General features: G+C 39.0%; 1 protein-coding gene across 30 annotated transcripts in view; it reads right to left on the bottom strand.

Annotated features, from left to right (window-relative positions):
* Nucleotides 1-18,091, bottom strand: part of LIMCH1 (LIM and calponin homology domains 1) — a 342,574-nt gene that overhangs the window by 205,572 nt on the left and 118,911 nt on the right. For all 30 annotated transcript variants that reach the window (XM_078003331.1, XM_078003333.1, XM_078003335.1 and 27 more), the window contains exon 2: nt 1,691-1,761. In XM_078003331.1, the coding sequence (XP_077859457.1) occupies nt 1,691-1,761 (71 nt within the window). The remainder of the gene's footprint in view (nt 1-1,690; nt 1,762-18,091) is intronic.

Raw genomic sequence — 18,091 nt, 5'->3', positions numbered from 1 at the left:
CTGTGATCAGAGGACTTAGACAATTTCATCCTACCTACCCGGGCATGAGAATATAGCAGAGAAGTGGATGCCTACAAGAATCTCTGGAGCAAATGTTGGGTAAACAAAAATTGGACCAAAGACCCACTTCAATTGAACCAACATGGTCCGCATGAATTAGATCAGATTTTCGCTAGTCTGTTAATATCTGGAGAGGGCTAAGCCCAGAATCATGGGAAAAGCAAGTGCTAGAACAGAGGGAAAGAGTTCAGAGCCTGACTGGCTTGCATCCACTGAGGTGCTGAAGTAATTACAGCTTACCTAAGAGTTAAGCTCTGATTTAGATGTAATAATGAGAAAAGAGGTGGTGAGGGATATACGAGTAGGGTGGAGAGACTTCGTAGGAAAGAGAATATGGAAACATCAAATAGAAGATATACATTTTTCTTTGAAGAAAGAAGAGCAGGCGGGAGGCAGAAAAAAATGCTGACAAGGGCTGTGTTGAGAGGTTCAACAAAATAGTCAACATCTGTACAGTGCTGCACAATCTTTGAAAGTGCCTCACTCACTCTATTCTTTTGAAGCTCATAAAAAGCCTATGAAATAGAGTTATAAATTTTTTATTATGATTTTAGAAAAAAAATGAGACTTGAGGAGATTAAATGACTTAGGGGTAAAGTAAGAACATCAATCTCTAGTCCTCAGGCTCCAAACCCACACTCCTTCCATGTTATCATTGGATCCCAAGCAATATTCTGAAAGTTGTCAAAAACAAGAGTTTATTCTATGTCATTCCATTGAAATCAAGTATAAGAGAAGGCAAAACAGATCCTACTGTGATAGAGATCAGAACAGTGCTTGTCTCCAGGGGCTTGAGATTGAATGAGAAGGGGCATGAGGAAACTTTTTGTTTCATATCTTGATTAGGGTATAGGTTACATACATGCACAAATCTTTCAATACTCATTAGATTGTACAGTTAGGAGCTATGTGTTTCACTGTATGTACATTTCACCTCAATAAAACAAAAATCAGTATTGAAATTACAGAACTTGTTAAATAAATGCAAATTTTGAAATCTTAAAATTTACGTCTATCCATAAATCTTGAAATTTATGTCTATACTTTATAAGTATGAAGGCTCTGCTTATTTTATATCTAGAGCTACTTCACAGGAGCCCCGAATTCTTCGAAACACAAAAATTAAACACTGTAGTTATTGTTCACATTTAAATTTTGCCAACAGCACAAATTAAACATATTCAAAATACACCAGTGAAACAGGCAAAGTGAGGAACATTACCCGGCATGCTTTTAAGATGTTGTAAGTATATTGTGTCCACTTTTGGTGCAAGCTGCTTTTGTTTGGGATTTAAATGAGGAGAAAAGTTTTACTTTTACCACAATTAGGTCCACCCTTACAATTACATGGGATCAAATTGATGCACAGTGAAAGATTATTGGAGCTGAGCAGCAGCTACCAGATGCTCGCTCTCTGTCTGTTTGCAGTTGCCACAGTCCCCACCACTCCCTATTGGAACACCAAGGCTGCCACACTGACTTGTGTTTCTTGTCTAGCCCAGTGATTTTTTGAGTTTCAGATTCAAACTGTGAATAAATTCAAAACAAAACACTAGAAGTCTTACAGCCAAACTGGATAGTATTAATGATGTTTTTTGAATAAAATCAACTGAATATAGGCTATACTTACTCGCAGAGGAGGATTCCATTTTCTAAACCTGTCCGAAAATCTTTATCACCAAAACTTCTGCCAGTTACTTGCTGCAAAAGAGAAAAGAAAAAGAGACTATAAGTTTTTCTTTTTAAATCAAGAAGCCCAATCATATATATATGTGTGTGTGCATGTGTGTGTGTATATATATAATTATATATGTGTATATATGTATGTGTGTATATATATAAATTATATATAATTATATATATAATAAAATTATATATATATATAATTACATATATATATAATTATATATATATATAATTTTATTTCAAGAACCTTGAAAAAACTGGTGGCATTCCAAGAATGGGGAAAATCTGTTAGGCCTGAATTTCCTTCCCATGTATAGCTTTGCCTAGATCAACTAAGGTTAAATTTAGACCATTTCTTTGAAGCCTTTTTTTCTATGTACTACCTTAAAAAATATCTGCCCTTCCTGATAAGAATTTCTTACTTCTGGGGGTTTGGGCACAGTTAGTCAAGGCCACAGTCTCTTTCATCCAGAGGACCCACGCCACGCACACTTTCAAAAAGCCTGGAGAAAGCGCACCTGAGGATAAAGTCCCTATTTACTGAAACCTCTACGGACTCAGGGAGCAGAGGATATGGATGCCTAATCTTAAGGTACTAACATCAAGACAGGAAGATTAAAGTCAATATCCATTAATAATATGGCATAAAAGAGAAAAAATTGAAAGCTGGGAAAGAATAATTGTCTGACAGCACAGGATTGACAACCACTCTTGGTGCCTCTGGCTCTCAGCAGCCCTGTGGCCTGGGCACCAGGGAGACATTTGTTCATGTGTTCATTCAGTAAATATTTATTGAGCACCTAAAATATACCAGGTAAGTATGTACACAGGCATCCCTCAATATCCATGGGGGAATGCTTTCAAAACCCATCTCAGCTACCGAAATCTGTGAATGCTCAAGTCTCTGATAAAAAATGGTGTAGTATTTGCATATAACCTATGCACATCTTCCAGTATATGTTGAATCATCTCCAGATTACACTGCATAACATAATGTAAATGCTATATAAATAGTTATTATACTGTATTGTTTATGAAATAACGAAAACAAAAACAGATGCTCTTTTTTTTCAAATATTTTTGGTCCACAGTTGGTTGAACCCACAGATGTAGAACTCATGGATATGGAAGCCTGACTTGACTATAAACCCTAGAGCAACCTCTAAAACAGCAAAATAAAGTTATAGCTAACAAACCAAGAAAGAAGATAAAATTAATCATAAAAAATACTAACAATTTTAAAAGCAACAAAAAAGGGGAAGGGGAACAAAGAACAGCAGGAGCAAATAGAAAAAAAATAGATTATAAACTTAAACCTGATCATGTCAATCCTTAAATATAAATGGTTTAAACATCCCCAATTAAAAGACAGAGATTGTCAGAATGGCTAAAAAAGCAGGACCCAACAACTATATACTGCCTACAGAAATGCACTTTAAATATAAAGACACAAAAAGTTAAATAAAAGAATAAAATAAGATATACCATAACACTAATCAAAAGAAAGCTGGATTAACCATATATATATGGTTATATGTAAATCGTTGTTACACTGTATTGTTTGGGAAATACATATTCTTTTCCAGGAAAGTCTGATATAACTGTATATCAGACAAAGAAACTTTCATAACAAAAATAACAACAGAAATAAAATCATTTGATAATGATAAAGAGGCTCACTAATCAGGAAGATGTAAGAATCCTAAACATCCACACACCTAATTAAAAAGCTTCAAAATACACAAGCCAAAACAGATAGAACTATACAGAGAAATGGACATATCCACAAACAGAGTCAGAGATTTATATATCTCCCTTCAATAATTGACAGGACAAGTAGAGAGAAAAATCAATCACGCTATAGAAGACTTGACCAACGCTATCTACCAAACAGACCTAAATGACACTCCTAGAATATTCTACCCTAAAACTGCAGAATGTACATTTTTTAAAGTTCACAGTGAGCATTTATGAAGACCGTCCAAATTCTGAGTCAGAACACAAATCTCAATACACTTAAAAGAATTCATACAAAATATATTATCTGATTGCAATGTAATTAAATTCTAAGCTAACAACAGAAATATCACTGGAAAATCCCCCAAACATTTTTAAACTAAATAACATAATTCTTAATAACCCATTGATCAAAGAAGAAATCAAAAAGAAATTAGAATGTATTTTGTAGTGAAAGAATATGGTAATATCAAAATGTATGGAAAGACACTAATGCAGTATTTAGAAGAAAGGAATGCCACAAAATGCCCATATCAGAAAAGATCATCTCAAATCAATGAATTGTGCTTTATCTCATCAAATTAAGGCCAAATTAAGTAGAAGAAAGGGGGGAAACTCAGGAGTGAAATCAATCAAATACAAAACTGAAAAACAATAGAGAAAAATCAAAGAAACCAAAAGCTGGTGGGGGGTCTTGTGAGATCAATAAAATTTAGAAACCTTTGGCTACATTAATAAACTCTTAGCCAATAAAATTGGTAATCCTTTTGTTTTTAGTCAAAAAAGAAAAAAGGCAGAAATTACTGACATCAAGAATGACAGCGATGACATTATTACAGATACTATAGATACTAAAAGAATAACAAGAAAAGTTATAAATTTATACCAATAAATTCGTCAACTTAGATGAACTTGATAAATCCCTTGACACAAACAGCCATAATTCACTCAACAAAGACATAGATAGATAACGTTCTCACAAAGAAAATGTCAGGCCCAGAAGGCTTTCCTAATAAATAGTACCAAATATCTAAGGAAGAAATAATGCAATTCTACACAAACTCTTCCAGATAATTGAAAACGAAAGAATACTTCCCAATTGATTTTACTATGTTACTATTACCCTGATACCAAAACCAGACAGATATTATAAGACACATACACAAAATATGCCAAAAATGGTATTTCTTCACATTGGGAATCATATATGATTTTTACTTTACTTTTTAAATTTTTCAATATTTTCCTAAAACTTTCTACACTATATATTACTTTAACCATCAGAAAAATCAAACAAGATTTTTTGTTACAAATAAAACAGTCTAAAGAAACTAAATGGTCTCAATGCTCATTAACCACTCCCACTATGTAATGTCACAAACAATTTTTTTGTTAATATCCTCTCATTCTTATTTGAGGGACGGTAAGAAAATGAATTTTAAAAAGTCATTCAACAGTTTATGAATATCTAGTTTTCCCAAAATAAATTAAGAAATATCCCATTTAAAAAGTTAATATTTTAAACATAGACTTTAAACATGTTGTCATTTTTTTCCCAGAATCTGTCCATGATTTGTCTGCCACTGATGGGTCATCTGTCAGAATGATTTACATTTTGGAAACATCACTAATCCTCTCTGTAATACTAAACTTTGTTCACCAAGAAGTGATTAGAAAGGTTCTAAAACATTTTGTCATAAGTCTTTACATTTTTGTTAAAAGCATTATGTTATAGTGAAAACAGTGCCAACACTGAGAACCCAACAAAGTTTATCTTTCAGATTTCAGAATCTCTGGTTCACTTTACCTAGGCCTTTCTCCATGTATTGAGCAATGATAATGAGCAGGATCTAGAGAGAGAACCACAGATGAACTGTGGCCACTGTGTGCAGGAAGCTCACCGATTGATGAGAAAAGCAATCTAAAGTCTTATGATAAATACAAGATAACGTAACTATTAAGAAAAAAAAAAAAGTACTTTCGGAGGCCAAGGTGGGTGGATCACGAGGCCAGGAGATTGAGACCATCCTGGCTAACACGGTGAAACCCCGTCTCTACTAAAAATACAAAAAATTAGCCAGGCGTGTTGGCCGGCGCCTATAATCCCAGCTACTCGGGAGCTGAGGCAGGAGAACGATGTGAACCCGGGAGGCGGAGGTTGCAGTGAGCCAAGATTGCACCACTGCACTCCAGCCTAGGTGACAGAGCGAAACCCTGTCTCAAAAAAAAAAAAAAAAAGAATATAAAAAAATTGGTGCCCCACATACAACCTAAATTGCTCATTTACCATTTAAAATTATCCTGGCATGTAATGCATAGCCACTGAAAATTTTCAAGTAGGGATTGATATAACAATCTAAAAGTCAGTCTGTAAATCAAAAGTCCTCCAAGATATAGTCTGATCAAATTCAACTTCTTAGACTCCCAATTCTGGGAATAGGCACCATGTGTTTGCAGGAAGATGCTAGTTTCCACCACTGTTCCTCTTCCTCTGCTCTCTGTCATCCCTCTCCCACGCCCATTAGGTCCAAGCATGGTCTTCACACTGCTCTCTACCAATTCAAATGCCATCCATTCCATCTATTTAGGATAGATGCACTGGGATCTTTGTTAGGAGGATCAACAGCTGTACAGACTGCAGAAATTCACCAAGGACCAAGCCACTGAAAATTTGGTCCTTAGACCAGTAGCAGCAGCATCTTCACCTGCAATTAATATTAGAAACACAGATTCTCGGCCAGGCGTGGTGGCTCACACCTGTAATCCCAGCACTTTGGGAGTCCGAGGCAGGCAGATCACAAGGTCAGGAGTTTAAGACCAGCCTGGCCAACATGGTGAAACCCCATCTCTACTAAAAATACGATATATAAGATTACAGACACTATATATATATATATATACACACATATATACATATAAGCTGGACGTGGTAGCATGCGTCTGTAATCCCAGCTACTCAGGAGGCTGAGGCAGGAGAATTGCTTGAACCCAGGAGGCGGAGGTTGCGATGAGCTGAGATCACGCCACTGCACTCCAGCCTGGCTGACAAAGCAAAACTCCGTCTCAAAAGAAAAAAGAAAAAAAGAAAGAAAGAAATATAGATTCCCAATGCTTCCACCCCCTCTAAGAACTACTAAATCAGAAACAGCATCTTAAAAAGATTCCCATATGATTCCTATGCACAGTACATTTCACAAAGCCCTCACCTTGTATACTAAACTAAGCCAGCAGTTCAGAACCACAGAGGGAGGACCTTCCACTGTAGTCAGGATTTGGAATGGCCTGTCTCAACAACCCCTCTCAGCAACATCTTTATAATATGTTTACAATATCACACATTCTATATACTAACAATAAAGACTGCTAATTCCTGTTCTCCTCATGATAGCATAAGCCATTGCTATAAACAGCAAAACAGCTGCCAAGAATCAACCACCAGTACCAACAGTCCATTTGCAGGGCATATAAAAAGTGACTGCCTTCCCTTACTGTGCCACCCGGATCCTGACTGATGAAGGACTCTCAGTAACCTTCCAGACAAGGCACTGGGCAAACCATCAGCTCATGATCACTCTCCAAAGACACAAGGGCAGGATGGGAAGCTTAGCAGAACGGGAAACTTAGCAGAACGGGGAAGTTTAGCAGAGCTCTTAAAAAGAGCCTGAGATGGAAGTGATGAAGAGAGAGCCCAGGTTGAGAAGCATTCAGGGGACAGCAGGGGAAGAGCTGCATGCAATGTCAGGAGCACTTCATCAGCCCCCCAGATCCTGCTCTCTTACCCTCTTGATCCTTGCCCATTGATCGCTTAATCCTTAGAGCTCTATCTTTGCAGCTGTTTGGCCAAAATCTTAAGAGTTATGCTTGACCTCTATCTTTTTACACCTAACCACATCTATCAACAAATCCTGTTGATTCTCCCTTCAGAACTTAGCCAGAATCATTGCTTCTAACTGCCTGCATTCTACTGTCTTTTTCCAAGCCACTGTCACACCTTCATAGGTCAAGAGTCTCCTAACTGGTCTTGCTGCTTCTACCCTTGCCTCCTGTCCATCTATTCTCAACCCAGCAGTCAGGGCAATCCTATAAAATTAGATGATGCTACCATTCCACTCAGACCCCGCTCCCACCCCCATAGCTCCCCATCTCACTCAAGGTTAAGTGAAAGTTCTCATAGTTCCCTAATGGTGCTCAACATAAAACCAAACAAGTAAACATACAAACACACAAACTAATGGGCATGCATGGACAAAAACTACTGGACACCACTATCTTAAAGGTGGGCATAATAAACTTCGATATATGTCTCCATTCAAGGGGACCCTCAGAAGTACTTACGGTGGCAATTATGTCACCAACTATGCCCTATATGCCTTTCAAGGAAGCCCAATACCAGATTTTTCTTGCTTTATGCTTTAGGATTAATTCACTAACCAAAATATTTCTTACAGGGACACGAAGATTAACACAATCAATGAATGGATAATTTGCCAAAATCTTGATGATTTTAAAGGAAAAGAAAAGTGTTCCTCTACTTTAGCAGTTACACCAAAAGCAGAAAGAAGCAAGAGGAGATTTTAATGTGTGATCACACTATTTTATGGAAGTAATTATTGAGGAAGCTCATCTGTATCCTATTTCCTTTCCACAGAACTAAAAGGTAATTATGTTTCTAAGTTTGTCTATGTCAATGGAACTGCTCTGAACCATCCAAATAAGAAACATGGGGGACTTTAAAAAAAAAAACAGTCTAATAAAGAAAACCACACAACTTTATGGCAACATTTTCACAGTGTGTTTATAATGTGATATAAAACATTGTATATCAGTATGCTCCACTCTGCTAATTTCTTTGTAACTATTGTTATTATGTAATTGCCATAAAAAGTCAAAGGCTGCCAAGAATCAGTCTCCCAGCCTGATCATTCCCATTTTTATATAAGGTATTTTATAAACATTTTCATTAATCTTTGGTTGTTTTTTGAAAGCAATCTGGTAGACAACTACAGTCCACTCACAAACTGTCTATCTGAAGAAGAGTTTAAACAAATGTTGACAAACCCTATTATAATGATCTTAAGAGGAGATTCTGTTGGCTGATGAAATAAGGGTGCCTAGATTCAAGCAACTGGAACAAAATACTAGATTTAACAGATTTTGGCAATTTTTGAAGGACATGAATATTTTCCCTAAATTGTACAAAAGCAGGCACACTTTTCAGAAGACCGTAATTTCCTCCTACAAACACCTCATTAGTTCACTGAAGATAATCTGTAGCTCATTATGCTTATTCTCTTCTGATTATATTTGACTTAACTCAAAAGAACATCTCTGCATATTTTATACCTAAATTGTGTAATAAAACAGAACAAAATTTATCTTACTTTTGACATTTTCTGAGGAATATATCCTTTGTGGGATTGCTAGAAACAATCGAATCAAAATTCTACAGAAGCGATTTGTAAACATTGATGAATCACACTCATCTAAGCCAGAATTAGAAATCAACCAATAAATCATTTACCAAATACCTGTTTTATGCCAGTCAGTGTAAAAGGTGTGCATAAGACCAAAATGACAAGATCTGGGCCCAATCCTTCAGAAATCACAGTCCAGGAAAAAAAATAAAACATTTCTAATGTTTGAAAACAATAGATTGATGGAAGAGATGTGTGGTTTTCAATAAATTTATGGAAGAGAGGCACACGAGCATGGAAGAAGCAATGAACACAAATTGCATAACTGAAGAAACAGTTGAATGACAACAGCTTACATTCATATCACTACCATACGCCCTCTCTGTTCTAAATGCTTGTCGCATATTAATTTATTTAAACCTCATAACAACTTTATGGTGTTTGACTATTGCTTACATTTTAAAGCCAAAGAAATCCAGGCACAAAAAGGTTAAGTAGCTTGCCCAAGGGCACAAAACTAGTGAATAATGGAGCCTGGATTTAACCCAGGGAACGTGTCTACAGAGTTGATGCCACAGTTAAGCACCCTTTGTGCAGCATTTGAGCAAAATATTATGCGAGGGCTGAAGAATAAACTCCCTCTCCTAAGACAGTCAGGGAAGGCCCTTGAGTGGCTGACATTGAAGTTGGTCCTGAGATGAGAAGGAATTTCCCAAGAAAGGAGATGAAGTAGAGCGCTCCAGGCAGATACAAAGACCTGTACAAAGGTTTCTCTGAACAAAGACCAAAAGCTCAAAGAGCTGAGCACAGGGGTCCCGGGAGGTGGGGATGAGAAGGGTGGTAGGTGGTGAGGTACCACAGTAGGCATGGTCGAGATGGTGAAGGACCTTGTGTGCCAGTACTACAGGTTACACCTGAACCCAGAGCAAAAGAGACACCCCAGAAGATGGGAGCAAGGGAGGTAATCAATTTCCCTATTTCCCATCAATTTCCTACTTCTAAAGAGATTCTTCCAGAATGACATTTTGCTTGTTGCTCCTAATTATCTCTCCACGGACTCTCCCAGCCCCATGTATAGCCAATGACCTCATGGTTGGAATTGCAATGAGAGAGAGACCATCGGGGAAGACTTTCCTTTAGAACCACCATCCCTGGCCCCACACACCCCCCGACAACATGCCATATCCACACCTATCTTTTCATTTTATCCTGCCAGCTCAAAAGGCAGAAATATATTCTCTCCTTCCTAAACTGGGTTCCTCTATCAAGGCTCTGGGCCCTACCCCTTCTCATCCCTAGGTCCTGCCTTTTTATGTCAACCCTACCCCTCTACCCACAGTATCCATCATTTCTCTACTGACAGCATGAGTTTCCTCTTTTCCTAAAAACCCTCATTCAATCCAGACCTTCAATCACCATCCTGTTCTTCTCCTTCCTGTCACAGCCCAAACTTCCTATATAAGTATCCTACACCCATTACCCTATCATCATAGCTTAGCCATCTGCAAGCTGTCCTCATTTAAGTCACTGAAAATCCTTGTACTCTCAGACCCCCAGCATAAGCTAAATCATCTTAGGCAATTAATGAACTTGCACCAACCCTCAGCTTTCCTAATTAAGACATGCTAATAGAACCTACTCCAAAGGTTTGCATGAAGAATAAATTAATGTCTATAAAACCCAGACTACATTGCCTGCTCCATTGTAAGATCTCAGGACATTCCATTATCATTATTGGCAGCAATAATAAAATTGTCACGGATCTCATTCTTGGTTTTTCCCTTTCCAGTCCTTTTTTCAGCTTCCTCCCTGATCTTAAATAAGGCCATGCTTTCCCAGCTCTCCTCTTGTATTCTAATATTGTCATACTGTCTAACCCAAAAGACATTTTCTCATTTCATTGTAACATCGCAGCAGTATGACAGTCACGCTCTCCCTCCATTTTGGATCCCTTGCCTCTCCTAGTCTTCGCCACCAGCAGACACTCCTGATTTCCTTCTCCTTCCTTAAATAAATATTCCTTTCTCCATAGCCTTAGGGACTTCTATGTCATTCTCTTCCTAGCTGTAATTGCAAGCGTTTTTCTCCTCTCTTCGAGTCTCTTTTCTTCTCTCTGTACCACCCCCACCTCCTTCCCTGGATAGTCCCATCCAATCCTATGACTCTCTACAACTCACAGATGATGATAACTCACATTTTTACATGCAGTACTGATCTCTGGTCCAGAATCAAATATCCAATTTCTTAGTCAACGTCTCCACTTGGATACCTAGGACTATTTCAGGCTGGGAACAGTGCCTCACACCTGTAATCCCAGCACTTTGGGAGGCTGAGGCAGGCAGATCGCTTGAGGCCAGAAGTTGGGAGACCAGCCTGGCCAACATGGTGAAACCCCATCTCTACTAAAAATACAAAAATAAGCCAGGAATGGTGGTACACACCTGTAATCCCAGCTATTCAGGAGGCTGAAGCAGGAGAATTGCTTGAACCCAAGAGACCGAGGGTTGCAGTGAGCCAAGATTGCACCATTGCACTCCAGCCTGGGTGACAGAGAGAGACTCGGTCTCAAAAGAAAAAAAAAAAAAAACTATTGCACACTAACATCAATACCAAAGACTTAACATCTGTTCCCTACTCCAACCTGTTCCACCTCTGGTCTCCTCCATATCAATGAACGGCACTACCATCTCCCTCGCCCAGTAACACGGAGATACATTCAAACCACCAAGAAGAATAACATTCTCTACCCAAAATATATTTAGGTCTGTCCTTTTCTCTCTGTCTCTACGCTATGACTCTAGTGTAGGCTCCCATCATCTCTCAGCAAGACAACAGCAGTTGCCACCTGAGGGATCTCTCTGCTTCTACTCCAGCCCTTCCACAAGCCATCTCCCACACAGCATCCAGGGATCTTTCTAGAGATCCATCCATGTCCTTTCTTTATGCTAAAGTTCAGGTTATACGCACAACTCCTGGATTTTATAGATGAGGAAAATAATGTCCTGGAAATCAGGTGACTTGCTCAATGTCATATAACTAGCTAGCAGCAAGGATAAGTCTAGACTCAGTTCTCCTTTCGCCCAGCCCAGGGCTTCACTGCCCCACCACGCTGCATTCTGAAGCCCAACTCTTCTTTCTGTGGCAGTTACACTGCTACACTTTCTTTAATAACAATAGTTCCCTATATCTATTCAGTTTGTGTTGGCAAAGAAACAACACAGAAGTCCAGGCCTGAGGTTATTTAATCAAAATTATCCGACCATAATTCCCTCCAGCACCAGTTCTGAGTGCTTAATATTGAGGATAATAAAATGCAATCTGCAGAATCCATTTATATTTTCATCATGTCATCAGAAAACCAGAAGGCACTGTTTATAGACACAGACTGACAGACTCTACAAAAAAAAAAAAATCTAATTAAGAATACAGCCGATGCTCAAAAGCACCCTGGGAGCATTAATTCCTTTGCTCGAGCCCTTGTATGATCTAGATGCAGAAAATGGGTCAGTCCAGAGACATGTGTGAGTGGGGTTTAGCAAAACTGTGTGTGCACATCCTTAAGTTGTCCTTGCCTTGCAAAAAGGAAGAACAGAAGCTGCACAGAAAGACAGACAACACTCAAAATGAGCTCTATCACAGCATAAAGCCTTAGTAACTGACTTGAGAGCAGGGAGAAGGAAGAGTCCAGAAAGAAAATGGACTAGTGGAGAGCTCATAGGCTACATGGGTTGCCTCCATTTCAAGGAGCAGAGATGTGCTTTGACCACAGTGTTATTGTTACCTGGGTATCATGTTGCTCCTTGAATAAATGTTTTAGTATTTGGCCTTTTTTTTTTTTTTTTTTTTTTTTTTTTAAATGGAATCTCACTCTGTCGCCAGGCTGGAGTGCAGTGGCGCAATCTCAGCTCACTGCAAACTCCGCCTCCCAGGTTCAAGAGATTCTCTTGCCTCAGTCTCCCGAGTAGCTGGGACTACAGATGTGTGCCACCATGCTCAGCTAATTTTTGTATTTTTAGTGGAGACGAGGTTTCACCATGTTGGCCAGCATGGTCTCAATCTCTTGACCTCATGATCTACCCACCTCAGCCTCCCAAAGTGCTGGGATTGTAGGAGTGAGCCACCACGCCCCGCCAGTTCTTGGCTAATTTTGGCAAATCAGTGCATCTAACTGTCAGCTAGCCCTCAGCACAGTGAAGTATAAAACCTGTGAATTAGGCAGATCTACATTCCAATTCCAGGCCTGACACCTGAGAACTGGACAAATGGCTTCATTTCTCTGAGCCTGCTCCCTTTAAAAGATGGTTATGGAAGTCTGATTGACAACAGTCCAATTTTCAACCTGTTACAGGTTGGAAATCATGGGTAGGAACCTTCTAATAGGACATTTAGTACTTACTGAGTGTGCAAAAATGGTAGTTCTATTTTTTTTTTCAAGCTTCATATTTAAGGAGAAGAAAATCCATAACTGGAGTGTCTAAATCAGGTGGCTGCAACTTTTGTTCAGAAATCCTGCCCAGGGGAGAGAAAATCTAGTTGAGGCAAATTTGCCACTTCAGCAATGGATCTGGGTTTGTAAGTGCTGAGCACAAAATCACATGGGGAAGCCCATGTGATAACCTCCTACACACGTTATCTGTGTTAAATGAGACTATGAAGAAATAATCATGCAAATCCAAAAAATGACACATTGTATAAGAGAATTGGACTTCAAAAAGTTGATGTCATGAAGAAAAGTGGAGGGGTTGCTATTCTAGATAAGAGATTCATGAGACATAATGACCAATTGCAATGTATATTCCTTAATGAGATCCTACTTTAAAAGAATATTTATAATTAATGTTTTGGGCACATTTGGGGAAAGCTAAATATATGCTGGCCATGTGATGATAATCACTGTTCACCTTATTAAGAGTGATGCTGGGCGCAGTGGCTCACGCATGTAATCCCAGCATTTTGACAGACTGAAGTGAAAGAATTGTTTGAGGCCAATAGTTTGACCAGCATGGGCAACACAGTGAGACCCCACCTCTATAAAAAACAAAAAAAACTGGCCGGGTGTGGTGGTGCATGCATGTAGACCCGGCTACTTGGGAGGCTAAGGCAAGAGGATAGCTTGAGTTGAAGGCTACAGTGAACTGTGATCACAGCACTGTGCTCTAGCCTGGAGGACCAAGTGACACACTATTTTGAACAAACAAAAAAGAGTGATAATGGCATGGTGGTTATATAGGGGAGTGGTCTTGCACTTTGGAGACGCATACTAAAATAAAGGGAAAGAGTTTTGACATCTATAATTTATTTTGAAATGACCGAAAAAATACGAGAGTGGTATGTGTGTGTAGGGGACAAATATAGAAAATGCTAACAACTGTTGAAACTAGATGGTGGGTATATGGGTCTATTTGAACCAATCTCCCTCCCCTACTCTTCTGTCCCTTTTCTTTTTCTTTCTTTTGAATGTTTCAAAACATTCATAATAAAATATGTGGGGGCTAGGGCTAAAAGTAGTTCAACAGCCCATGGAAAATACTCAGGTCAACAACCTGTCCAGTGCCACCTCATTAATTTCTAGGAGTTTTTCATATTGATTTTCTCTAATGATACTCATTTGCCAGTTCACTATCGGTCACTACATTTATGTTCAACTCACTCTTCACCTGCTTACTACACAGAAATGGCACTTACTAGCCATTAAATCAACATGACGTTACCAATGAGGATGGGAAGGAAGAAGGGGTTGAGCCCCTTGGCTTCCAGAGTTCAGACAAAGAACCAAAACTAGAGGCTCTGCCAAGAACACACAGTCCTGTAACAGTTGTAGAGCTGTCTGAAGAAGTGATCAATTTCACTATTTGATATTCTAATAACTGGATAATGTTTAACTAAGAATCCAAAGTAACCACAAAACTGTTGTATGTAGCCAATTCTTGGCATTTAAAAAGGCATCAAACTCAAGTTAGGAAACTACTAGAATTCACCCAAACAAGTTATTAGATTACCAAATGAAAATAAAACATGGTGAAATGCTCAGCATAAAGACAGAACGATCACAGTTCAAACAGCCTATCCTTTAAAAGGGCTTGACTTGGGCAACACAACTATCAAGAAAAGCAAGGAAGTGATCAACAGAACATGAGAAGAGTGATTTTAGGAAGGAAGGAAGGAGTGATCATTGAGGGATAGCAACAAATGCGCTTCCAGGGTGGCAAAATACTAATTTTTGATTTGAGTAGTCATTACAAGACTGTTCACCTTAAATGATTAGCTAAGCTATGTATTTGTTTCATGTAATTCTCTATACTTGTGTTACATTTTATAATGAAAAAGGTTTTACAGGGAACTGGAAAAATACAGCATAACTTGCACAGTAGCTCAACTCCCTTATTTTCCCTCTTATAAAAAACAAAGGTATTTTTTCCATTTAGTTTTACTCAGAAAAGACTGTAGTGAAAAATACTACTTTTAAAAGCTATTTAGTTCAAATATTACAGAAATACATCTTCATCCATCTACTAATATTCCTCAAGTCCACCATTAAGATGGTAGCTGTGATCCCCACGTGCCTACTTCATGGCATATGTTTAAATTAACACTTAACTTCTGGACAAAGGAACCAATATACTGTGTGGTTTTAGGAGGAAAATCCATCATCTTCTAAGAGTTTGTTATCTGAATGGCTCTCGGTGGCACTTGGGGCTGGGACTGACCGTAGTGCCCCTCACCCCTATCCTCTATCAATGGTTCTTTTGTTTGAATCACATAGCTGTGTAGCAACGCCTAGTCAGGATTGTCAAAAACCAAGTCAAGACAACCGGGCTCTAGCCACAGTTTTGCTAATAACCAAGGGCTTTCAGCAAATTGCTTCATTTTCTAAGATTACTCTGCACGAATCTATAGGCTCTTCTGAACCCTCTTCTACGCTAGCTTGTCACCTCAAAATAATGATGATGATAATAGCAGCATCTTGTATTGAATCTTTATCAACTAATTTACTCCTCAGCACCCGGTGTGGTAGTCAGAGCTACCACGGCTGGTTACATAGGCTGTCATGTTGGGGCAAACACCCAGCCTGAGCTCTCTTTGCTAAACTACACAAACTCCTCTGAAGGAAGAGTCCTGTTTTCCTAATTCACATAAAGCTACTGTCTGTACCCAAGCCATAGAGTCCACCCTGGGGAGCTGCCTTTTCTAATTTACACAAAAGTGCTCAGTGGGCTATCAGGAGCCTGAATATAAGCATTATTATTATCCCTGCTCTCCAGATGAAGAAACAAAAGTACAGACCATTAAGTAATTTGCCCAATTTCCTATAGCTAGCAGGTGGCAGACCCAGGATTCTAAGCTGGGTAGTCTGGCTCCTGACCTGAGCTCCTAGCCAGTGTGCCATGTTGTCTAAATATGTTGCTGATTTCCTCCTATTATCAGTGGAGTTGCAAAGAAAGATCAGACTTCCACTGCCTATGCCACCTTCTGCTCTCTTCAATGTGCCTTTTCCTCAAAATGTGTAGTAAGAAAATAAACCCCCAAATCCAGAAAAACATCAACACATCTGTGCATTTATTATCAATTCACTCATCACCACTGGGGTGGAATAATAACAATCTTTGTCAGGTCCCTGGATTTTTATCTTTGTTTTTAAAAAATCATCACAAGTACCCAGAGAATTCAGCTTGAAATAATCCTATATACAACTCAGTCCCCTATGGAATGAAAAATACATATCCATTAAGGGAGGGTGGAGAGGAACAGAAGGAAGGAAGACAAGATGCCTCATTTAATACCATCAGGCATTTCTGGAACAAAATATTTCCCTACTTATCTTCCTTTGGTTCCTTAGACTTATAAATAATGTATTATGGCAGGAAATCTGTTCTTTTGGCTGGTTTGTGATACAGACAGCAGGTGGTAACGCAGCCCACTAAAATGCCATTCATCACTGAGCCTTGTGATGCGGACTGTGGTGTTGCCCAGCCAGAGGCAGCGCAGCCATCTTGGCCTCCACAGGAGTGAACCTTGCTCAGGCTCTGTATCTGGCTCTCCTTACCTCCACCTCCACGAACAATGCCCACAGCAATGAAGAACAAGTGCTCTCTCCAGGGTGTTACCAAGAACTCTAAGGAAACAATGCAAAACTGGACTATCCTCTTGAAATTAAAGGGGAAAAAAAGCAAGGTTATTCTTTATAGAACTAATAGGTGAGAACCATGTTTAATCAACCAACAATGGGAACTTGTGGCCACACACCATTAACCAAAAGACTGGGGAAATGAAGAAAGGAATAAAGATATAAAAGGCAATTGTGAGGGCCAGGTGCAGGAGCTCATGTCTGGAATCCCAGCACTTTGAAAGGCTGAGGCAGGAGGATCACATGAGCCCAGGAGTTCAAGGTTACAGTGAGCTATAATGCCACTGCACTCCAGCCTGGGCAACAGAGCAAGACCTTGTCTCTAAAAATAAATAAATAAAAGGCAATTGTGTTATTGTTAAAACACTCACTATGTTCTAAAAGTTCCTTGATTGTATTTTAAAAATTCTTTTTAATGTCATTTTTTTGTGTTATTTTACTTTAAATTCTGGGATACATGTGCTGAATGTGCAGGTTTGTTACATAGGTATACACATGCCATGGTGGTTTGCTGCACCTATTAACCCGTCATCTAGTTTTTAAGCCCCACATGCATTAGGTATTTGTCCTCATGCTCTCCATCCCCTTGCCCCCAACTCCCCACAGGCCCCAGTGTGTGATGTTCCCCTCCCTGGGTCCATGTGTTCTCACTGTTCAACTCCCACATTCTTTATAATCAACTCATCCTAAGAAATGGCCTAGGACTAAGGGTGTTCTACTAAATGTTTAACAACCAGTTAACATGGGAATAGGGAGATTCCTAATGTACACCATTTGCCAACTTCTGTGGTTTCAATATTCCCACCTCAGCTGAATTCATGCTCAACCTGGTATCACTGAATGCAAAGTGGGGAAGAAACAGACACAATCCCTTCTCCCCAGCCATATGAACTGGCTCCAGACCCCTACTGCAAACTCACAGTCTGTATGACATACATTATAGGACTAAGAGTTAATTCAATTGCAGTGTTCCAACTGCATTATAATTTCTGAATATTCATGAAATTGGAGAATTTTATCAAATAATGATTGAAAACAAAGCATGCAACTATATAAACATTCAGATACT

This window comes from Macaca mulatta, chromosome 5, assembly GCF_049350105.2.
Source record: "Macaca mulatta isolate MMU2019108-1 chromosome 5, T2T-MMU8v2.0, whole genome shotgun sequence".
Taxonomy (NCBI): domain Eukaryota; kingdom Metazoa; phylum Chordata; class Mammalia; order Primates; family Cercopithecidae; genus Macaca; species Macaca mulatta.
This window is presented reverse-complemented; position numbering and strand designations above follow the sequence as displayed.